At 43.8% G+C, this 24,628-nt stretch overlaps 1 protein-coding gene and 1 long non-coding RNA gene across 3 annotated transcripts in view; one reads left to right on the top strand and one right to left on the bottom strand.

The window, feature by feature from the left end:
* The window catches only part of TRIM44 (tripartite motif containing 44), an 87,422-nt gene extending 71,477 nt beyond the window's left edge, over positions 1-15,945 (top strand). The window contains exons 5-6 of one of the 2 annotated variants that reach the window (XM_069968121.1): positions 5,041-5,165; positions 13,733-15,945. In XM_069968121.1, coding sequence (XP_069824222.1) covers positions 5,041-5,128 — 88 coding nt within the window. In that variant the 3' untranslated portion in view covers positions 5,129-5,165; positions 13,733-15,945. Of the gene's footprint in view, positions 1-5,040; positions 5,166-13,729 lie in introns of both variants that reach the window. The other variant, XM_069968120.1, reaches the window with a different exon arrangement.
* Positions 1,033-22,305, bottom strand: LOC138789460 (uncharacterized). The gene is made up of 3 exons (XR_011362722.1): positions 22,217-22,305; positions 2,593-2,681; positions 1,033-1,150 (listed from the first exon to the last, which is right to left on the bottom strand). It is a non-coding gene; the product is annotated as an uncharacterized lncRNA (long non-coding RNA).
* Between the last annotated feature and the right edge of the window lie 2,323 nt (positions 22,306-24,628).

Raw genomic sequence — 24,628 nt, 5'->3', positions numbered from 1 at the left:
GCAACTAATGGCTCTAGTAAGGAACCCATGACCTTTTAGTGCCCAGCCATCAGATCAGTAGCCTGCCCTACGACATTACAAACTTCTGTATATAACCCCAAGAACCTATATGTGATGCGGCCATCTTTGCTATGTAACATCATGGTCTATAGACCCCAGGGTCCTGCTTAGATTCACTACATTTACTCGCTTTACTGTTACGTTGCTCTACCACCACATGCCGTAAGCGGCGATACAGGAAATCAAACCTCAGTCCCGGATATTATTATTTTACGTTATAATTAATTTGTTAAAAAAAAAAGTTGTTTTTAAAAGAAATTCTCCACCGTGTCCCACTGACACATTTTTGGGGAAGAATCCATTTTTAGTAGCTCTCCCAGTAATAATCTCTGTTTAGCGAGCAGAAAAGTAGGACGATTTTTCATTATTAATTATAATTTTATCTTGAAGCTTTAATCCCCCAAAGTGCGTTTGTCACCGACTGACTGTCAGGAAGACAAAAACCATTGGTGAGCAACAAATTAACCCCGAATGAGCCGCCGACAGCTGGGCTCGGAATATGTTAACCTTGCCTTCAGTCAGCATGCAATAACCTGAACAGCAGTCGAATCCCTGAAGCCGTTCCACCCTGAGTACGAGTCGCTAAGGACCGGTCGTCCGGTTCACTGTCCACGCTGCGCTGGCTTACACTGTCTCATCTCCCAGTGGTATCATAGGCCTCATTAGAGACTTGTTAAGCTTGGCGTGGGTTGATTTTCCGCTTGATTTTGAAGATGAAGAAGAAGGAGAAGATTACAGAAGCGTTCGGCGGAGCTTTCTCAGGCGTGCACCAGGAAGATTAATTAGTTCGTCAAAAAAAAAAATAAAATTCAGACAGCAGATGTTATGGGGGGTACAATGCCTCTCAGGTACTGAAATATGTAGAAGGAGAACCAGACCGTTCAGGAAATCCACTCCAACTTTACTGAGCTGAACGTGTCAGATTCTATAGACAGAACCATAGATGTAACCAAACTCAAAAAAAAAAAAATATTGAAAAAATTCTAAATTTTTTATTTTTTTTTATTAAATTAAAAGTTCCATCTACTTTCTTTACGGTGGACACAATCAGTGCTGGATTATCAGCTGCTCCGAATGAATGGAATTGTATCTGCAAAAAGTAGTGGAGACAAAAGAAAACAAAGGGAAGGCGGAGCAGTTAATCAGATTTGAAGAATGACAGTTGGGGCTGTGTTCACACTACGTATATTTCAGTCAGTATTGTGGTCCTCACATTGCAACCAAAACCAGGAGTGGATTAAAAACACAGAAAGGATCTGTTCACACAATGGTGAAATTGAGTGGATGGTCGCCATTTAATGGCAAATATTTGCTGTTATTTTAAAACAACGGCTCTCATATTGAAATAATGGCCGTTATTTACTGTTATATGGCAGCCATCCACTCAATTTCACCATTGTGTGAACAGAGCCTTTCTGTGTTTTTAATCCACTCCTGGTTTTGGTTGCAATATGAGGACCACAATACTGACTGAAATATACGTAGTGTGAATCCAGCCCTAAACTGCATTGGTTGCTATGGACAACTGTTGTGTGTGTGTTTTGATTAAAAAAAATTAAAATTTTTCATTTTATTACCTATATTGTAAGATAATCATTCTCATTAGCCCTAAAACTTCCTGTTCTGTCTGTGATGATAGGGAGAAGGCTGCTGTAAAGTGATCTGTATAGTAGCATTAGATAGAGAAAACAATAGATGAAGCTCACAGCTGAACCTCCCCCTCCCGGTGCAATGACCTTTTTAAAGGTCACAGTATGTTCCTCCTTAAAGGGATATTCCAAGAAAGATTTACTTGTCTCCTCTCCACACGGGCTCCCCGGCAATCTCCATATTGACTCCCGGCTTCTGTGTTATGAATAGAGTCGCAGGTACGGCACCAGACCCACGGCTCTATTCATTCCAATGGAGGTACCGGAGAAAGCCAGGTAAGCATTTTTCCGGCTTACTCTGCTCTTTCTGACGGTTCTATTAATTCCTACAGAGCTTCTGGAGAGAGTTAAATAAAGCGTTCTTCTGGCTTACTTGGATCTCTCCGACACCTCTATTGGTATGAGTAGAGCCGCGTCTCTTGTGTTGTACCAGCATAACACAGAAGCCTGGGCCCGATACGGAGATTGCCGGGGGATTCAGAGGTCAGACCCCCCACTGTGATCTCTTATTTGCCCCCTATCCCTTGGATGGGGGCAAGTTAATTTTTCATGTCAATGGGACTAGTCCTGTCTATTGTAGTCTATGTCCATGGGACTTCTTGTAAAGCATCTCAGTAAATGCTGTTAAAAAAAAAAAATACTATACAAACAATGAAAAAATAACAGAAAATAGAAACAGATTAGAAAAAAGAACATGTGTCATCATCTGGTTCTAATCAGTAAAAAAAATAAATCACAGACTTTTATCACAGACTGTGTTATCCGTCTCAGATGTGACATGTGAAGGAGGCTTTAGGGGCTTTTGTACATGGGCATAATGAATTGCTTGTAACAAGGACGGATACAGGATGGTGATATAGGAAGACAATTGCCAGTCACTTACTTTCATGTATACGGATCATATATGGGGAAGGGTTTGAGCGATCAGTCATTCGTTCCCATAGACATCACAGCTTGCCGGCAGCACATTTCCTGTTTACACGGGGAGACATACAAAGAGAAAATGATTATAATGCCGCCATAAAAGATACTGGTGTGTTTATACCGCCCAATGATCAGGAACAAATGTTCATAGGAAAACTGTTCTCCGTATCATTGGCCTCTAGCGCTGCATTAGTCTGATATCGGTCACATATAGGCAAGGTTCCTACGGGTTCTTAAGATTCGAGATAAAGATGGGGCAGAGATTTTAGTCATCCCTTCAAAGGGGACTACGGATAGCCTAAGCGGCTGATAACAGAGAACAGTAGGATGCATTAGTCTGCATTGTTACCTATAAAACACCTTTTAAAGGGATACTCCGGATTTTTTTTTTTTTTTTTTAAATCAACTGGTTAGTTATAACAGGAAGTTATATAGATTTGTACTTTACTTCTATTTAATCTCCATTCTTCCAGTACTTATCAGCTGCTGTGTGTCCTGCAGGAAGTGGTGTATTCTTTCCAGTCTGACACAGTGCTCTCTGCTGCCACCCCTGTCCATGTCAGGAACTGTCCAGAGCAGGAGAGGATTTCTATGGGGAGTTGCTACTGATCTGGACAGTTCCTGACATGGACAGAGGTGGCAGCAGAGAGCACTGTGTCAGACTGGGAAGAATACACCACTTCCTGCAGGAGATACAGCAGCTGATAAATACTGGAAGACTTAAGGTTTTTTTTTTGTTTTTGTTTTTTTTTTAACTAGAAGTAAATGACAAATCTATATTCTGACGCCAGTCGACTGAACAACATTTTTTTCTCCAGCATTCCCCTTTAATCTGCTTACAAAGCCTATTATATGGCTCGATTATTGTGCAGCAAGGGCTGTAGATATATTGGTAGTGATGTCTGTGCAGCCCTAGTTATAAAGGGGTCAAATAATAAAGATGTACTTACCAGCCCACATTCCCTCATGTTCTCTAGCCTTGTTTCTGGGATACCCCAGGCTGGTAAGTATGTGGTTTTTTGTTTGTTTTTAGCTGTAAAACTGTTTAAAAGTCCCAGAAATGCAGATTTTTGATTACTGAATTCTATTGAAAAAAAAAAAAAATGGTCATTCACATTTATTAAAATTGGATGGTCGTAATTTTACGGCCATTAAATTAAATACAAGAGGTCCTTTTTTTCAGTTGCCTATAAACCACCACCCCACACATTCAAAAAAAATCCACATTTTCTAAAATCCCTAAAAATTCGGGTTTGCAAATTGAATATTAATTGCAAAATATAAAAAAAATTATAACAAAAATGTAACAAAAATATAAGGTAAAAAGGTAAAAAAAAAAGCTAAAAGCAGACCACATGAGCAAAAGAAAACTGGCAATTTTTTGGTGTAAAATTTTGAGGCTGTAAATACAGACCAAAAAAATGGAATAATAGTCTATAGTCAAGCGGAACCAGAAAGGGTCCTCATTGTTATCCATGATATGGCGCCTCCCATCTCTTCTATCTAAACTACCGCCTGTTCCTGTCTTATCCTACTGGGAGACAGAGTTTTGCAGCAGCTGTAAAGCCACGGGCTACACCGAGCAAATGAATAGTTTCTCTTAGCTACGATCATTTCTGGGAAACGTCATCTATGTAGCGTAACAACCATTTCCATAATTCCCGTGGTAATAAAGAATGTTTTATTGGATTCTGGAGCCAGTGTATATGTGTATGTCTGTAATCAATACTCATAAAAAAGAAAGACCCTCGATAAAGCTGTACGGAAAACCGCGGCGATAACAGACGCCAGGGAAGATAAAAGATGGTGGTCTTAATGTGCCTATAAAGCCATGTCTGTAGCCTCTGTAGAGCAGATAGTGAGTAATTTACAGATGTCACAAGGCTCAGGGACACCGGCAAGGTCATCCATTAGGGAAGGATATTGGGGAATCACTTAATGGCACATTGCGGAGGGGGCTGGTCGATGAGGTCATCCGCCATCGCTCTGTATCCAGGGAAGTCACATTTCCCGAGCTCGAATGAGACAAAACAGCTTTAATTAAGTGGAGTAAAACTCCTCCTGTGTGGGAAGCGATTTCACAGGATGCTGGCCTCGTGCCACCATACTGAAAAGACACACAACCGGCTTCCCAGCCAAGTACTCCAAGCAAAATCTCGTTCTTCACGTCATTGGCCGGCAAGGTGCCTGGCGATATTGGCAAGGAAAGAAGCTAAATTGTAAACATGACCTGGATGCGGGCGCGGCGGGCACATCGCTCCTTGTAATAAAGTAATGAAATCAGTCCGGGGAGAGCTGTAATGCTGATGTTCCCTGTGATATTGTGATGTTATTATACATATCAACATTGATTTTCCCATCCTTCCCTCCTGAAATGCTCTATAATGGGATTGTGTTTAATCCTCAGGGATGAAGAGGCTGCTCCTGAGTCAGCAGCTGAAGGATGCTCGAACGCAAGATTTCATAGCCCCCCTCCGGGCAATGGACCATGGTGAAGGGCAGGGGGCTACACCATGCTGCAGACACATCCAGGTACAGTATTAAGGACAATAGACGGTTCTGTATACTCGTATAGGCAGAGTATAGGAGGTTCCATACCTATAAAATGCAGTGCTTTCTTACATTGCAAACAATAAGGGGGGATTTATGAAGACCAGCGTAGTCGTACGCTGGTCTTAAATTAGGCCCGTCCTCTTTTCCACGTCCAGATTCAGTAAGAGGCGCAGGCCTATTAGTGAATCCGGACGGCCGGGCACCCAAACCTATGCCCGGTGTACGAAACAGGTGTAGATTTGGATCATGATTTACGCATAGTTGCCAACATTTTAACATTTTTTCCAGGGACACTTTAGCGGTAAAAGGGGGTGTGGCCTATTGTGGATGTGGTCTTGGTGGGGTGTGGCCTATCATGGGTGAGAGTTCAAAATTTTCCAGTTAGAATTTACAGACAGAACAACACAAAAGGAGCGTTACACACCCCAGTATTAGGTCCCCAGTATATTACACACCCCAGTATTAGGTCCCCAGTATATTACACACCCCAGTTTCAGGTCACCAGTATATTACACACCCCAGTATTAGGTCCCCAGTATATTACACACCCCAGTTTCAGGTCACCAGTATATTACACACCCCAGTATTAGGTCCCCAATATATTTCACACCCCAGTTTCCGGTCCCCAGTATATTACACTCCCCACTCAGAGCTGGTTGAGACTCAGATAGCATTCTACTGACTGACTGTACATATTTGTAGTTTGTACCCATATCATGCAGCTGCACCCCATATCATCATACTACTACCCCCTTCATCCTACTGCTTCTCCATCATCATACTTCTGCTCCTCCATCATCATATTACTACCCCTTCATTATCCTCCTGCCCCTCCACCATCATACTACTACCCCCTTCATCTTCCTGCCGTTCCATCAACATAGTACTACCCCTCTCATCCTCCTCCCCCCATCATCATACTAATACCCCCTTCATCCTCCTCCTGTCCCTTCATCATCATACCAGTACCCCCTTCAGCATCCTCTTGTCCCTCTCCCTGCTCTGCATGAGTGACAACACTCACGCTGGAAGGAGGCGAAGCTTCCCGGGACATGGTTTTGCTGGGGCTGTCTCCTCAGAATCAGGACATTCCCGAAAAAAACGGGACTGTTGACAACGATAATTTACGCCGCCTTGCCGCGTAACAGGAGAAAACAATGGGGGAGAGAAACCTGGGGACGGGGGAGAGAAACATGGGGATGGGGGAGAGAAGCATGGGGGAGAAACAGGGGGGGGGGGAGACGGGGAGAGAAGCATGGGGGAGAGAAACCTGGGGATGGGGGAGAGAAACATGGGGATGTGGGAGAGAAACAGTGGAGAAAAGCAGGGGGGAGAGAAGTTTGGTGGAGAGAAGCAGGGGGGAGAGAAGTATGGGGGAGAGAAGCACAGGAGAGAAGCATGGGGGAGAGAAGCACAGGAGAGAAGCATGGGGGAGAGAAGCACAGGAGAGAAGCAGGGGGGAGAGAAGTGGGGGGGTGAAGTATGGTGGAGAGAAGCAGGGGGGAGAGAAGTATTGTGGAGAGAAGCACAGGAGAGAAGCATGGGGGAGAGAAGCACAGGAGAGAAGCAGGGGGGAGAGAAGCACAGGAGAGAAGCAGGGGGGAGAGAAGCATGGGGGAGAGAAGTATGGTTGAGAGAAGCACAGGAGAGAAGCATGGGGGAGAGAAACACAGGAGAGAAGTAGGGGGGAGAAGTATGGGGGAGAGAAGCACAGGAGAGAAGTAGGGGGGAGAAGTATGGTGGAGAGAAGCACGGGAGAGAAGCATGGGGGAGAGAAGCACAGGAGAGAAGTAGGGGGGATAAGTATGGTGGAGAGAAGCACAGGAGAGAAGCATGGGGGAGAGAAGCACAGGAGAGAAGTAGGGGGGAGAAGTATGGTGGAGAGAAGCACAGGAGAGAAGCATGGGGGAGAGAAGTATGGTGAAGAGAAGCACAGGAGAGAAGCATGGGGGAGAGAAGCACAGGAGAGAAGTAGGGGGGATAAGTATGGTGGAGAGAAGCACAGGAGAGAAGCATGGGGGAGAAGAAGACAGGCCCAGGTTTCACACTGAGTGAGTATAAATACATTTAGAATCTATATTATTAACTATATGTATAATAAGTACTGTTTTAGTGTCATTTTGTGCCATTTTAGTTGGTGGTGTGCCCCGGGATTTTTTAAGTATAAAAAGTGTGCCGCGGCTCAAAAAAGGTTGAAAATCACTGATCTAAGGCGTATCGCGGCCGCTTGACTCTACACCAGAAGATGGTGATGATGGAGAGAAGGATCAGGCATGTTGGATTTTTACCATCCAAACTTATTGTTCTACGAAGAATAACTAAAGCTAAGAATAAGTGGAGGAACCTGCATGAAACCAAGGATGACATGAGAGGGGGAACTGGGATAAAGATGGGTTAGGGTAGCCATGATGTGGATCAGAAACAGGTTGGCAAGCCATGCTGGGAAATAGGAACATGATTGGGAACCATGCTGGAGTAATAGGAAGCCATGATAGGGACCAGGATTGAGGTGGGGACCTATACTGGGAACAAGTAATAGGATGGAAAGCTATGGTGGGAACCAAGAACAAAATAGGTAGCCATGCTAGAGACTAGTAATACAATGGGAAGCCATGCTGGTAAAGAGGAATTAGATGGGAAGCCAGGCTTGGGACTGGGGAGGTGATGGGGAGCCATTCTGGGGACCAGGATGGAGACAGGGAGCTATACTGGGAATAAGAAATAAAATAGGGAGCCATGGTGGGGACCAGGAATAAGATAGAGAGCCATGGTGGGGACTAGGAATAAGATGGGGAGCCATGGTGGGGACCAGGAATAAGATGGGGAGCCATGGTGGGGACCAGGAATAAGATGGGGAGCCATGGTGGGGACCAGGAATAAGATGGGGAGCTATGTTAAAGGTAATCACAAAGTTACATGAGTTCCAAAATGGTGCCTATAAAAAGTAAAAATTGTCTTGCAAAACAACAAACCCTACATTGGCATTTTTTATCATAACTCACCAGAAAAAAAAGATGGAGAACCATTCTGGGGACCAGGAAAAAGATAAAAAGCTAGGTTGGGGACTGAGAAGGTGATGGGGAGCCATGCCTGGGCCTAGTAATAAGATAGGGAGCCATGCTGAGGACCAGAAATAAAATGGTGGACCATGGTGGGTACCAGGGAAAAGATGAGAAGCTATATGGTGGAAACCAGAAATAAGTGGGGACCAAGAACAAGATTGAGAGCCGTGCTTGGGGACCAGAAACATGATGGTGGAGTCATACTGGGGACTATGAATCAGTTTAGAGCTATGCTGGTTAAAAGAATGAGATGGGAAGTCATGCTGGGGATTGGAGCCATGATAGGGACCAGGATTGAGATAGGAAGCTATACTAGGAACATGGAATAAGATAGAGAGCCATGCCTGGGGCAGGGAATAAGATAGAGAGCCATGCCTGGGGCAGGGAATAAGATAGAGAGCCATGCCTGGGGCAGGGAATAAGATAGAGAGCCATGCCTGGGGCAGGGAATAAGATAGAGAGCCATGCCTGGGGCAGGGAATAAGATAGAGAGCCATGCCTGGGGCAGGGAATAAGATAGAGAGCCATGCCTGGGGCAGGGAATAAGATAGAGAGCCATGCTAAGGACCAGGAATGAGAGGATAAACCATGGTGTAAAGGAACCAGGAACGTGTTGTTGGAGTCATGCTATTTATTCACAATGAGATGGTGACTGAGCCATGTTGTGGAGTATGAATGAAGTGGGGAGCGATGCTGGAGACACAGAATAAGTACGGAGTCATGTATGAGAAAAGAAGTGTGACACATGATTTTAAAAAAAACAAAAAACATTTTGGGTGGATGGCTCTGTGAGGTTTAACTGTATGTCTTTGTCTATGGCCTCCATCATATACAGAGGGTTCCCAGGTGTCCCCTTCACAGAGCCATGAATGTGTAATATATTTCCACTGCTCGGTTATGACTCACTGGATACGTGAGACCCCCTGCTGGGGATCGGGGAGTGATACAATTATCTGATCGATTGTTCTTATGGGGCGGGGCCTCTACTCATGGGTGGTGTTTAATTGCAATAAGATATAATATAATATATAATATTTTTCAGCCTTTTTTCTTTCTCTTTTTTTTTTTTTTTTTTTTTTTTTTTTTTTAACTCTCCGTTTCCCGTATCATCTTTTATTCATTGCTACATATATTAGAGCCGAGACATTTCTGGAGGATCCTGGATTATTTTCCAGTCTGTCGCCGCACGGTTCCATATTGATGGTTATTTAATGGTGTGTTTGTGTGGGGTATTGATTTTATGTTGCTCTCGTGGGGATTGTTTCATACAATAACTTTTCTTGCTCGTTTCGCATTAGATTTGGGGTTTCTGGGCTGTAATTATTACGTGGCCGCCATTCTCGCTCCTTAGCTTCTGTAATAAAAAGGGACTCGTTTACTGTGAACATCTAATGGGCTGGTTATAAACGGCCACTGAGCTGCGTACAATGTACGGCTGTCATAGGGACCATTGATCCCCATGACGGATGCTTTGGCCTGTGCACAGTAACTATGGCTGTATACCATCACACTGCAGTAGGGCAGTATATATAAGAGAGGGAATGCAGCAGAGAAAAGATTCATAGTGATAGGGGGAAGTGTGAAAACTACCGCTATACGGGTGGTGATCCCATTAATAGTGCCGTCAGTATTCCCTTATTAATAGTACCATCACAGTGACCCCATTAATAGTGCAATAAAGATGACCCCATTAGTACGACTATCATAGTGTCCTCAATTATATCAGAGTGACCTCATCAATAACACTATCAGAGAGACCCTATTACTAGTGCCATCACACTGACCGCATTTATAGTGCCATCAGTGTGACCAGATTAAAGGGGGATTCTGGAGAAAAACTGGCGTCAGAAAGTTAGATAGAATTGTAATTTACTTCTTATTAAATAAAAACTCGGCTTTCATTAATTATCAGCTGCTGTATGTCCTGCAGGAAGTGGTGTATTCTTTCCAGTCTGACACAGCGCTCTCTGCTGCCACCTCTGTCCATGTCAGGAACTGTCCAGAGCAGGACAGGTTTCTATGGGGATTTGCGACTGCTCTGGACAGTTCCTGACATGGACAGAGGTGGCAGCAGAGAGCACTGTGTCAGACTGGAGAGAATCCACCACTTCCTGCCGGACATGAAGCAGCTGATAAGTACTGGAAGACGAGATTTAAAAAAAAAAATAATGTACAAATCTGTATAGCTTTCTGACATCAGTTTTATATATCTCCCCCCCCCATTGGAGTACCCCTTTAATGGTGCCGACAGAGTAACCCCTTTTAGTAGTGCAATCACAGTGACCTCATTAATAGTGCCATCACCATGACCTTATTAATTGTGCCATATACAGTGACCTCATTAATAGTGCCATATACAGTGACATCATTAATAGTGCCATATACAGTGACCTCATTAATAGTGCCATATACAGTGACCTCATTAATAGTGCCATATACAGTGACATCATTAATAGTGCCATATACAGTGACCTCATTAATAGTGCCATATACAGTGACATCATTAATAGTGCCATATACAGTGACCTCATTAATAGTGCCATATACAGTGACATCATTAATAGTGCCATATACATTGACCTTATTAATAGTGCCATATACAGTGACCTCATTAATAGTCTCATATACAGTGACCTCATTAATAGTCTCATATACAGTGACCTCATTAATAGTGCCATCACAGTGACCTCATTAATAGTGCCATATACAGTGACCTCATTAATAGTGTCATATACAGTGACCTCATTAATAGTGCCATATACAGTGACCTCATTAATAGTGCCATATACAGTGACCTCATTAATAGTCTCATAAACAGTGACCTCATTAATAGTCTCATATACAGTGACCTCATTAATAGTGCCATCACAGTGACCTCATTAATAGTGCCATCACAGTGACCTCATTAATAGTGCCATATACAGTGACCTCATTAATAGTGCCATATACAGTGACCTCATTAATAGTGTCATATACAGTGACCTCATCATTAATAGTGTCATATACAGTGACCTCATTAATAGTGTCATATACAGTGACCTCATCATTAATAGTGCCATATACAGTGACCTCATTAATAGTGCCATATACATTGACCTCATTAATAGTGCCATATACAGTGACCTCATTAATAGTGCCATATACATTGACCTCATTAATAGTCTCATATACAGTGACCTCATTAATAGTGCCATATACATTGACCTTATTAATAGTGCCATATACAGTGACCTCATTAATAGTGCCATATATAGTGACCTCATAGTGCCATATACAGTGACCTCATTAATAGTGCCATATACAGTGACCTCATTAATAGTGCCATCACAGTGACCTCATTAATAGTGTCATATACATTGACCTCATCATTAATAGTGTCATATACAGTGACCTCATTAATAGTGCCATATACAGTGACCTCATTAATAATGCCATATACATTGACCTTATTAATAGTGCCATATACAGTGACCTCATTAATAGTGCCATATATAGTGACCTCATTAATAGTGCCATATACAGTGACCTCATTAATAGTGCCATATATAGTGACCTCATTAATAGTGCTATATACAGTGACCTCATAGTGCCATATACAGTGACCTCATTAATAGTGCCATATACAGTGCCATCATAGTGACATCATTAATAGTGCCATCACAGTGCCTTTAATAATAGTGCCATCACAGTGACCTCATTAATAATGCCATTACAATGACCTCATTAATAGCGCCATATAGTGACCTCAATAATAGTGCCATATAAAGTGACCTCATTAATAGCACGATATACAGTGACCTCATTAATAGTGCTATATACAGTGACCTCATTAATAGTGCTATATACAGTGACCTCATTAATAGTGCTATATACAGTGACCTCATTAATAGTGCCATCATAGTGACCTCAATAATAGTGCCATATACAGTGACCTCATTTATAGTGCCATATATAGTGACCTCATTAATAGTGCCATCATAGTGACCTCAATAATAGTGCCATATACAGTGACCTCATTTATAGTGCTATATACAGTGACCTCATTTATAGTGCTATATACAGTGACCTCAGTAATAGCACGATATACAGTGACCTCAATAATAGTGCAATATACAGTGACCTCAATAATAGTGCCATCACAGTGACCTCATTAATAGTGCCATATACAGTGACCTTATTAATAGTGCCAGATACAGTGACCTCAATAATAGTGCCATATACAGTGACCTCATTAATAGTACCATATATAGTGACCTCATAGTGCCATATACAGTGACCTCATAGCGCCATATACAGTGACCTCAATAATAGTGCCATATACAGTGACCTCAATAATAGTGCCATCACAGTGACCTCATTAATAGTGCCATATACAGTGACCTTATTAATAGTGCCAGATACAGTGACCTCAATAATAGTGCCATATACAGTGACCTCATTAATAGTGCCATATATAGTGACCTCATTAATAGTGCCATATATAGTGACCTCATAGCGCCATATACAGTGACCTCAATAATAGTGCCATATACAGTGACCTTATTAATAGTGCCAGATACAGTGACCTCAATAATAGTGCCATATACAGTGACCTCATTATTAGCGCCATATACAGTGACCTCATTATTAGCGCCATATACAGTGACCTCATTAACAGTGCCATAAACAGTGATGTCATTAATAGTGCCATATACAGTGACCTCATTAATAGTGCCATATACAGTGACCCCATTAATAGTGCCCACCACATACAACATGGCCAGAGTGAGACATGATGAATTTGCATTAAGTGCCACAACTATACAGATATTTAGAAATAGGAGTTTTTAGCTGTTTTAGGGTAATTTGGAAAACCCTGTTCTATAATACCCCGAATCCACATTGGTTAGGTACACACTACATTTTTTCTGTCAATTTTAATTATTTGTGTCTGCTCCCCTGCGGTGTCTGAGCACTGAGCTCCTTATTTACCACATGGTCATCTAGCAACAGTCTCCCCCATAGGAATGAATGAGAGTTATATAGAGGGAGAGGACACCGTGAAATCTCTATCCTACAACTTGGGGCAGAAGTCTGCATCCGGCTCTGAAGGATTCCTTCACAAAGCTCCTTCCCCATAACATGCCAGTCCTGACCGAGTCTTCAGCTTTCAGGGCGGCATTGCTTTCAGTTTGTTTTCCAATCTCCAGGGTGATGGTGCTATAATCTCCGGCCGTGTATAATGTGGGCCTGTAGCCTATTATATTAGACTGCAGATGTCATTGTGATGGGCTCTTATTATCTCCTAACCCTCCTCTCTGTCCCCCCTGCCTCCCAGGACATGGAAACAATAAGAGCCTCAGTTTTCCTCACATGCCACAGCTAAGCGGTTGGTTAGATACAACAGGCTTGGTGGGTGGTGAGGGTGGGTGTCGTGCCCGCTTCTGCCCTGGTGTATGGTGGGTGACGTCTTCATGTCTCACTGTGCCTCTTTGTTTCCAGTAGGGGATGGAGTCTCTTCTTGGACATCTCTGCGTGCTTCAACCTCCCGCTCCTATGATGAAACAGAAGATTCGACCTCCTGATCTTGGACTTTTTATGGCTGTATATATAAATCGACACTCTAATTTTTTTTTTTTTTTTTTAGTCCAGGACTTCTAAAGTCCTATAGGCCTGGCTGGGAAATACTGTGAACTCTTAAGGGCTGGAAATACTCTTCAGCAATCTAATTGTGTTCAGTTTATTAGATAATTTTTTTTTATATGAAAAAAATACTTAAAGGGGATGTCCAAAAGTTTTAGTTATGGCTTAGATGTTATACTTACTTACCTGATCCCTGATTCTGGCTGAGCTGCACTTCCTGCTTTCTTCATGTGGAGGAAACATCTGCTCAGCCAATCACTGCCCAAGATGGGGACAGTGATTAGCTGACCAAGCCTATCCTTCCTTTTGAATCGAGTAGCAGCACGGGATCAGGTAGGTGGGTATAACTTCTTTTTTTCATTTTGAGCCAATCCGAGCCAATGATTAAAAACTTTACAGGACATAACAACCCCTTTAAAAAAAATTTTTGCATATTTACAGGAACAGCGCCACCTTCTATCAATGGCATGTGTGTGCCATTGCAGTCAATGGAGTTGAGCCGTGGTACCAGACAAAGCCGGTAATGTGGAATTGTTTCTTGAGAAAGAAGAACTTTTTTTTTTGTAACGTTAGACCATAAGGTCAGGGGATGTGAAGCATCATAGGAAATATAGGGACATAGGGGGAGATTGAGAAATGAAATGAGAATACTCCATTAAGCGTGACCTGATCACTTCTTTTATGAAATGTAGACATTATGTAATAATATCTGAGGACACGAGCTCTGACTACGACTACGGCATCTGCACAGTTATGTCACAGTTTCCTGGGATGCAGAGACAATAAAGAATGATTTCACTGCAGCAAGTATATACACACAGTGTCCTATCATTCCGGAGCCCACTCTTTTACCTCACTTGACTTCCTTTATGGGTGACCACCATTTCAGCTCATGTAGCTACGTACACAGAGGCGTTATAAAAAAAAGTTATTTTCTCCCGTCTCCTCAAGTTTCAATGTAAACTGTTCTCTCTTATTCACGGACAGCAAGCAAATATTCTGAGACTGAAAGCATACTATATCATGAAAACTTTCTTTGAGAAACAGCGCCTCTCCTTTCCTCAGGTTGGATGTAGTATTGCAGCTCAGTTCCATTGAAGTGAATGGTGGTGAGTTGTAATAACGGATACGACCTGAATATTCATGTGTATAAAGGAATGAAAAGATATAGAGTAACATGATAAGGATTATTATTAGCGTACTGCCCACATAGTAGGAATCAGCGTTTTCCATGACCGTCTTGTGACCCGTTTTTACGAATGCGCTTCCTATATGCGTTCTGTTTAGCACTGTGATTCTGAGGCTGTTCACACTTTACTCCACTTTAGAAGTTGTGTTACCTGGGGATATAAATAATGTGACACACGCTGGGCGCGATGCATACTGTAATATCACACCTTTAATCAGTACGCTCGCCGATGACGCCGGCAGATGGTTGCTGTCAGGAAGGACTATAGAGACCGATCGCAATTTCCTGCTCGTGTCCTCGGCGAGAATTAGAATCAAATACAATGGTGTGAAACTTCAATAGTCTCTACTTGTTACTGAGTGGATTCAGGGTATTTGAGATGTAAGAGATTCTTGTAAAGATCCAATCATCAAAAAGAGGCAAAGAAACTGATAAAGTCACAAGCTTAAAGGGCATGTCTTTAAAAAAAAAAAAAAAGTCTATTTAAAATTCATGCCAGAGGGTGTTCAGGACCTCATCTTATAAAGAGTCTCTCTCTCTCTCTCTCTCTCTCTCTGTAATATACAGAAGTTCTGCTGCTTAAAAAACAAATTCATATACTGCTTAGGCAATGCAAAGATTAAAAAAAAGCATACTTACCTAACCCCAGTCCCCCACAACTCTGTACAGTCCCCCACTCTTCTGTCTTTTTCTTGCTTCCGAGTTTTTGGCCAATCACGGGCCGATGGGGGACACAACATTGGCCAGGACAGGTCCTACTAGGTTCTGGCCTTAAAAGCAGTAAGAAGACACAAGATTGGGGGATCATACAGAACCAAGCGGGAACTATGGGGGACCAGTAGGTGACATGGGGTAGGTGAGTATGTTTTTTTTCTCTTTTTTCATATTAATTTAAAATGCCAAGATGCTAATGAAGCAACAGTTCTTTAAAATCTCTGTGCTTCCCTTGGTGCGGCCTTCCTCTGGGTTACTTGATCATATAATATGCAATAAATCCAAGGCACTGGACTAACATTCACAATTTGTCTTTATTACGAAATCATACGTTTCGATCAATACGTCAAGCCAACAGACAGTTACAAGAATGGTAACCAATGTGCGTATCTTGTTACACCCCCATGACTTGGACCGCCTCCTGCTCTGCAGCCAATCAGAGGCTCCTCACTTGGTAAATGAGATCCTGTAAAGATAATACAAGTAAAGCATTTATGTTGTTTTTATATGTAATATGAACTTTTATCTTGGTCCAGTGCCTTGGATTCTTCATATATTAATATAATGGACACTGTGTAATACTCATTCTCTCCTGTGGAGGCACTGCAGGGAATCTGAACACTTAAGGGGAGATTTATCAAACATGGTGTAAAGTGAAACAGGCTCAGTTGCCCCTAGCAACCAATCAGATTCCACCTTTCATTCCTCACAGACTCTTTGGAAAATGAAAGGTGGAAGCTGATTGGTTGTCAGGGGCAACTAAGACAATTTTACTTTAAACCAGTTTGATAAGTCTCCCTCTTATTGTCTGGTAGTCCTAAATAGGGACTAGCCTAATATTATATAATAGAAAAGGGAGACCTGGATGGTTTTGGGTTGCTTCAATGGTTTGACCATATAGGACAAGCCTCGCCTTTCCCACCCCCGATTAGTCCCGCCCCCGAATAGCTGGATTTTTTTTTTATTCCAGATTTTCACAATACTGTTTGTTTCAGCGAGGGTTTGCAGTGATTTTATAGCATTTCTTACCTGCATTAGGTTAGTATGTCGCACTTGCATAGTTGTTGGCAGCCATTTCCAGAGCTGCAGTCTCCCTTTGGACCCAGTGCTGTCTTTGAGACACAGGTTTTATCTATGTCACTATAGATTTTTATGTTTTTCTCAATTTCTGCACTTATTTTTGACCTTGTTAATTACGTTTATTGGTTCGGGCTAAAAGTTAAAGTGCCTGAGCAACCAATCAGATTTCAGGATTTATTCCTATAGGGCAGGTTCAAGAATGAAAGCTTCGATCTGATTGGCTGCTGTGGGTATCTCCTCTGTGTTTTGTGTCCTCTTTATGCACCAGATTTATAAATGAAGCATTAAATAGTGATGATAGTAAATGCTATCCATTTGTCCGGTTGTGAATTTTTAGGTTAAAGTGTCTACAACTCCCCCACCACCACCAAACACCCGTCTCTTCCATATATCCCACTGCTCTTTAGCTATAAGGCTTCATTTGGCAAGGCTGTCAGGCCAGGCAGTATATTACTCGGGCAAGGTACTGCCATGAGAGTTTGCACTACAAGTACTCCCCCTGCTGGATAGTGCAGACTCAGCTATGATGAAGACTAGTGATGAGCGATCTTGCGGAGAGTAGAGTTGATCGAACCTCAGGAAATCGAACATTCACGAACATGCCGCATTTGATTGCTGATGCCTTCCCGGTCCATGGGAAAGGAGGAGACAGCCCAGGTACCGCCTACAATTCCTGGCGGTTCCCAGGCACACCCGACGGACCGGGAAGGCTTCAGCAATCAAATGCGTCAGGCTCTTAAATGTTCGAGTTCGGTCGAATCTAGGATTTTCTGAGGTTCGATCAACTCTAGCGGAGAGCTTGCACGAACCCGAACGATGAGCATTTAAATCCCGGTGGATGCAGCCCAATTACTACATGGAAAACATGGATACATCCATAGGTCATAGGCTGTATCCATGTATTCCTGGCAGTCCTCAGGCTGCATCCACCTTCTCCAGGCAGCGGGATTCAAATGCTGATCGCTCAGGTTTGCGCGAACCTCAAACTTTCGGCAAGTTCACTCATCCCTGGTGGAGAGTGGTGGAGGTCTTAGGATCGGTTACTTTGAGGTTGGGGGGCTTTGCAGTAAAGTCCCCTCTATCTGTGTGACTGTAGAATACCTGGGCTGCTTGCAATAATTGAAAATGAATTTTGTGTAATTGCATTAATAAAATAGAAGTCAAATACTCTTTTGTCTTTTTTTGACTAGAAAATGATAAATTTCTTATATTGTTCCCATATCAGTCACAAGCATTGCAGTACTGATTGTGTCTTACTGCGTACACTGCGGGGGCTTGGGGGTTGGTTGTCATGAACATGTCTCTTGATATATCTTCATTATTACGGCCAATAATTGTTTTGTGTTATATGGCCTTAAGAGGGAACTCTACAGCTCCTGTGGAGTCTGAATTGTACTGGCCAGGATTGCATGGACAGGTAATGTAAACTGTTTGTTCAATCTTCAGCCACACATCACCATTAGAGTTCACACGGAGTAATATTGTCGGCATCCAGCTAGCCTCCCTGTCATACTGGCAGTCCATGGGAGGCTTGCACTCCTCCTCTATCCGCGCCTCTTTACTCAAGAGAATTGACATGTTCATTCTTCTGCGAAGAGAGAGGAGACGCGAGCCTCCCATAGACTGCCAGTATGACACGGAGGCTAGCTGGATTCGCCGTCTTGTTGGTGTCCAGGATCTTCTTGAAGAGAAGGAGTATAAGGCGTCTTGTTGGAGTCCAGGGCCTTCATGAAGAGGAGACCGCATATAAAGCGTCTCGTTGGAGTCCAGGATCTTCATGAAAAGGAGAAGGCGTATAAGACGTCTTGTTGGGGTCTAGGATCTTCATAAAGAAGAGAAGGCGTATAAGACGTCTTGTTGGAGTCCAGGATCTTCATGAAGAAGATAAGGCGTCTCGTTGGGGTCCAGGATCTTCACAAAAAGGAGGAGTATAAGGCGTCTCATTGGGGTCCAGGATCTTCATGAAGAGGAGAAGAACTATAAGGCGTCTCATTGGGGTCCAGGATCTTCATGAAGAGGAAAAGCAGTATAAGGCGTCTCATTGGGGTCCAGGATCTTAATGATGCAAAGATGAACTATAAGGTGTCTCATTGGGGTGCAGGATCTTCATAAAGCACAGAAGGCGTATAAGGCGTCTCGTTGGGGTCCAGGATCTTCATGAAGAGGAGAAGGAGTATAAGGCGTCTCATTGGGGTCCAGAATCTTCATAAAGAGAAGAAGGCGTATAAGGCGTCTCATTGGGGTCCAGGATCTTCATGAAGAGGAGAAGAACTATAAGGCGTCTCATTGGGGTCCAGAATCTTCATAAAGAGAAGAAGGCGTATAAGGCGTCTCATTGGGGTCCAGGATCTTCATGAAGAGGAGAAGGAGTATAAGGCATCTCATTGGGGTCCAGGATCTTCATGAAGAGGAGAAGAACTATAAGGCGTCTCATTGGGGTCCAGAATCTTCATAAAGAGAAGGCGTATAAGGCGCCTCGTTGGGGTCCAGGATCTTCATGAAGAGAAGATGAATAAGGCGTCTCATTGTGGTCCAGGATCTTCATGAAGAGGAGAAGCAGTATAAGGCGTCTCATTGTGGCCCAAGATCTTCACGAAGAGGAGAAGGCATATAAGGCGTCTCATTGTTGTTGTTTTGCTTTCATGTCACTTTTACAGTATTCTATGGAGTTTATGGAATTTCACCATATTTTTTCCGCCGCGGATGCTCTGTCAGAAGTATAATCAAAGAGATTTCATCAGGCGGCTGAAAGACGTCAGAGGCGTCTCAGTGATTATAAAAAAGAAGAAATCAGCACTTTCAAATTAAAGTGTCTTTCTAGTTTCTTGTAGCAGACAACTGAGTCTTTGTTGTGTCTCATGATGAGAGCAGCCACAGGGCAGCCGAGCTCTGAGCTCCCACACTGGTGAACATGAATGAGCTTGTCCTCAAGCTGCTCCTCTGGATTACACCGCCCATCAGCGGGGTCTGAAGAAACTGCTGTTCTATGGAGGCTCCAGAGTTAGCGGGAGCCTCATGCCTTCTCTAACAGGGAAGTCCAAGCAAAACGGTAAAGGATCAGATGCGAAATTCTGTCACCCAAAGACCCGGCACGTCTCGGCATTATACCGGCGGCCAATTCAATTCAATGGACACTGTGTAACGCTGCCAAGTTTCCCCCAAGATTACAGCTGGTCGCATTGTCCTATTTCGGTCGATCAAAAAGAAATGTCAAGACATTGGCCCGGATTTACTATTGGACGTGTGCCAAAAAAACGGCCTACGTGACCTAACAAACTCCACTCAATGTATGTCATCTATAGAGTCAGCCGTAAAACATGAACAGGAGAGGGTGACCTCTGATTCTGGCTTGGCTTAAATTCTCTGTCATGTTTTAAAGGGGAACTCCAGCTAATTATTTTTTCTTTCAAATCAACTGGTGTCTGAAAGTTATACAGATTCGTAAATGACATCTATTCAAAAATCTCAAATCTTACAGTACTTATCAGCTGCAGGAAGTTGTGTATTTTTTCCAGTCTGACACAGTGCTCTCTGCTGCCACCTCTGTCCAGATTAGTAGCAAATCCCCATAGAAAACCTCTCCTGCTCTGGACAGTTCCTGTTATGGACAGAGGTGGCAGCAGAGAGCACTGTGTCAGACTGGATAGAATACACCGATTTCCTTTAAACCAGGAATTTTGGCTAAGCCAGATAACATTTCTCGTCCTTTGTCACAGGTGGCGCCATTCTCATACATACAGAAGCGTGATTTCCCCCGTCATTATGTCTGTATTCACAATGTGAGACGTCTGGCACATTTCTAGCTCTATAATACTCAGGCGGATGAAGAAAGTAATAAAAGCGGACGGGATGTAGAAGGTTCACTAATATATAAAATCAATATTACTTCACAAATATAAATTAAAGGTAAAGACGATTGCTGGGAAATTAATAAAGGAGAATTCCCTTCAGTCTCCTGTGTTCATGTCTGCTCCTCATCATTCTGAATCGGGGTGTTAAGAAGTAAATATATCTCACTTGGGAGAGAGGTGAGATTGTCAGCCGAGGAGACTCAGATTGCTTTTTATATTAGCTAAGGAAGAGTGCAATTCATATTATCTGTCAGATGGAAGAGAACGTCCACTGCTAAACCCCATTATATGAAGAATTAATATATATATATATATATATATATATATATATATATATATATATATATATTTATATTGAGTCAAGTCATTTCCTGTAAATACATTACATTACTGATCCTGAGTTACATCCTATATTGTACTCCAGAGCTGCACTCACTATTCTGCTGGTGGGGTCACTGTGTACATACATTACACTACTTATCCTGAGTTACATTCTGTAATATACTCCAGAGCTGCACTCACTATTCTGCTGGTGGGGTCACTGTGTACATACATTACACTACTTATCCTGAGTTACATTCTGTAATATACTCCAGAGCTGCACTCACTATTCTGCTGGTGGAGTCACTGGGGGAGATTTATCAAACATGGTGTAAAGTGAAACTGGCTCAGTTACCCCTAGCAACCAATCAGATTCCACCTTTCATTTTCCAAAGAGTCTGTGAGGAATGAAAGGTGGAATCTGATTGGTTGCTAGGGGTGATTGAGCCAGTTTCACTTTACACCATGTTTGATAAATCTCCCCCACTGTGTATATACATACTGATCCTGAGTTACATCCTGTATTATGTGCCAGAAAACAGCGCCCCTTGTCCTCAGGTTGTGTACGGTATTACAGTTCAGCTTTATTCACTCCAAAGGAAAAGAGCTGCAATACCACACACAAACTGAGGACAAGGGTGGCGCCATTTCTGTTGGAAAGAAGACCTTTTTTTCTCATTCTGGATAACAAGGGGTTCATTCCTCTATTAATATTACATGTGGAATTTGCTATTTGAGCTTTTTACGGTATTATAGATCACATTTGCTGACAATGCTTAAAGGTGAGAGCATGAATTCGGCTTCCCAGCCATGGAACGTCCCCGCCGGCTAATGGAAGGTTCCCAGTAATCAGTATATAGCTAGGAATTACTGTATACGTAAGGGTAGGGTCACCATAGCAGCGCTGATTAACCCCCATGGGGGCAGCAGCCATGATGTCACCTCATACTTACAGGGGCAGGAGATTAACCCTACACGTGTTCTCCATGCTGGCGACGCTGTAACACTACACCCCCAGCAGTGATTGTGAGGGGTTATTCCTATTCCAGTAATTACCCTGTATCCCTCCATGCAATCCTATCCTGAGGAAAGTCCCTCAAAGCCAGATAATAAGTGGCATTGCATGACATGGCGGCCTGTCTCTCCTCACCCTGACAGCTGATGAGAGAGAGGAAGATTTATGAGGATTACCTCACAGGGCCGAAACCTTGGAAAGAGCAGGAGGTCAGGCTCCGCACCTGGTAAAAACACTGGAGAAGCAATCATGGCAGCCATTATGGGATTAAGCTATGTGTATGACAAAATACCTCAGTGGTCGCCATGGGCAACACTGCAGCGTAAGCACAACACCGGATTAGGCGTTTACGTCAACCATGCAATTATTTCTGGGTAACGTTCCCCACCTCTAACGTCCCCTTTAAAGTCACCTGCTCTATATTTAGTCCCCTAGACAGGCATTCCCATAGAAGTAAGGGTAAGGGTAGCTTCACACACACCGTATCGCAGTGAATTTTCTGCAGCGGATACGTAGCAGATACGATGTAAATAGCTGAACGCAGCATCAAATCTGCTGCAGATCTGCTGCGCATCGGTCGCGTGTGTTAGCACCCTAAGGGTGCATTCACACTTACCGGATCCGCGGCTGATTTCATTTAAATAACTGAACATAGCATCAAATCTGCTGCATATCTGCTGCGGATCCTGTAGGTGTGAACGCACCCTAATGCTAAGTTTACACAAGGCTATTATTGGCCCGATTGTACGATCGCCCCGATCGCCACCCCCGCCGCTCCGATCGCCACCCCCCACCCACCCTCCGCCGTCGCTCCGATTGCCCCCACCGCCGCGGCCAAGAGCATACGTTACCTACTCTGCGCAGCAGGTCTTCCGACATCTCCGGCTCCCCTCTTCAGCGCATTGATTGGCTGAAGAGATGAATCGGGAATTTCAAACGGCTTCTCTTCAGCCAATCAGTGCTCCTCTTCACCACTGATTGGCTGAAGGGGAGCCGTTTGAAATTCCCGGGGATCTCGAAAACCTGCTGGGCGGAGCAGGTAACATATGTTCTTGGCCGCGGCGGTGGGGGCGATCGGAGCGGGGGGAGATCGGAGCGGCGGCGGGTGGGGGTGGCGATCGGAGCGGCAGCGGCGATCGGAGCGGCGGGGGTGGCGATCAGGGCGGCTGCGGCGATCGGAGCGGCGGGGGTGGCGATCAGGGTGGCGGGGGTGGCGATCAGATCGGCGGCGGGGGTGGCGATCGAGTCAGCGCAGGGGGCTGCGGATAAGCGGAGGGGCCGGACGTCGGGTGGGGCTGCGGGCGGCGGGCGGCCGGACTATCGCGCGACGACTGTTTACACGGAACGATCGGCGAATTTTTTGCAAACTACGAACAACGATTTATGAACATGTTAAAAGATCAAAATGAACGATTTTTCGATCGTTCACCGCATTTACTCGTACGATTATCGTTCGAATTCGATCGTTATCGCGAAAACTCGCCCAATAATCACTCCGTGTAAACATAGCATTAGGCTACAAACCCACTTGGCGGGTCCCGGCCCTATACTTTTAATGGCAGATGTACATCCCTGCTGCGAGTTTGTCTGCAGCCCACCCCATTAACCCCCCGGCCGCCGGAGCTGATACTTCACCTGATCCCGGCTCCGGCGGTTCCCGATTTCTTCAGCAAGCTGGAGCGGGGACCAGGTGAAGTATATGCTCCAGCCAGCCGCCCGCCCGCAGACCCTTTAACACCTCCCGAACCCCCAGCCGCCCAATCAACAATCCCCCCCCCCTGCAGCACCGATAGCTCGCACCCCCCCCCCCAATCGCCCCGGCCGCCCGATGGCCCCCCCCCCCCGATCGGTGGGGTGGGGGTGGGGCGACCTGCCTGCCAAGTGGGTTTGTAGGTGTTTCTATGTGGCCGTCAAGCACTAGGGTCCGATTGTAACCGTTACCTCGGCAGTCCTGGACGTGCAAGTGTAACCTGCAGGAAATGTGGCTGATCCTTATCTTAACCCTTTAAAGACGAGGCCCAAAATGACCCAGTGGACCGCGAAAATTTTGATCTTTGCGCTTTCGTTTTTCCCTCCTCCCCTTCTAAGAGCTCTAGCACTCTCAGTTTTCTATCTACAAGCCATGTAAGTGCTTGTTTGTTACAGGAATAGTTGTACTGTGTAATGGCGTCATTCATTCTACCATAACATGTAGGACGGAATCCCAAATATATTATTTATGAAGATATAAATAGGTGAAATCGTAAAAAAGAATGCAATATGGTAACGTTTGGGGGATTCCTGTGTCTACGTAATGCACTATATGGTAAAAGCGACATGATACTATTATTCTATAGGTCAGTACGAACACAACCATATGCAGGTTACACAGATTCTCTAATGTTATATATTTTTTAATGAAATCCTTTTTTTTGGCAATTAGTTAATAATAAAATGGGCCTATTGTGACACTTATAACAGTTTTATTTTTTCACCTACCGGGCTGTATGGGGTGTCATTTTTTCCGCCATGATCTCTTGTTTTTATTAATACCATATTTGTGAAGATCGGACGTTTTGATCACTTTTTATACATTTTTATATATATAT

The sequence above is a fragment of the Dendropsophus ebraccatus genome, chromosome 4 (genome assembly GCF_027789765.1).
Source record: "Dendropsophus ebraccatus isolate aDenEbr1 chromosome 4, aDenEbr1.pat, whole genome shotgun sequence".
Taxonomy (NCBI): domain Eukaryota; kingdom Metazoa; phylum Chordata; class Amphibia; order Anura; family Hylidae; genus Dendropsophus; species Dendropsophus ebraccatus.
The sequence above is the reverse complement of the archived record's forward strand: the minus strand, read 5'-3'. Positions and strand labels throughout refer to the sequence as shown.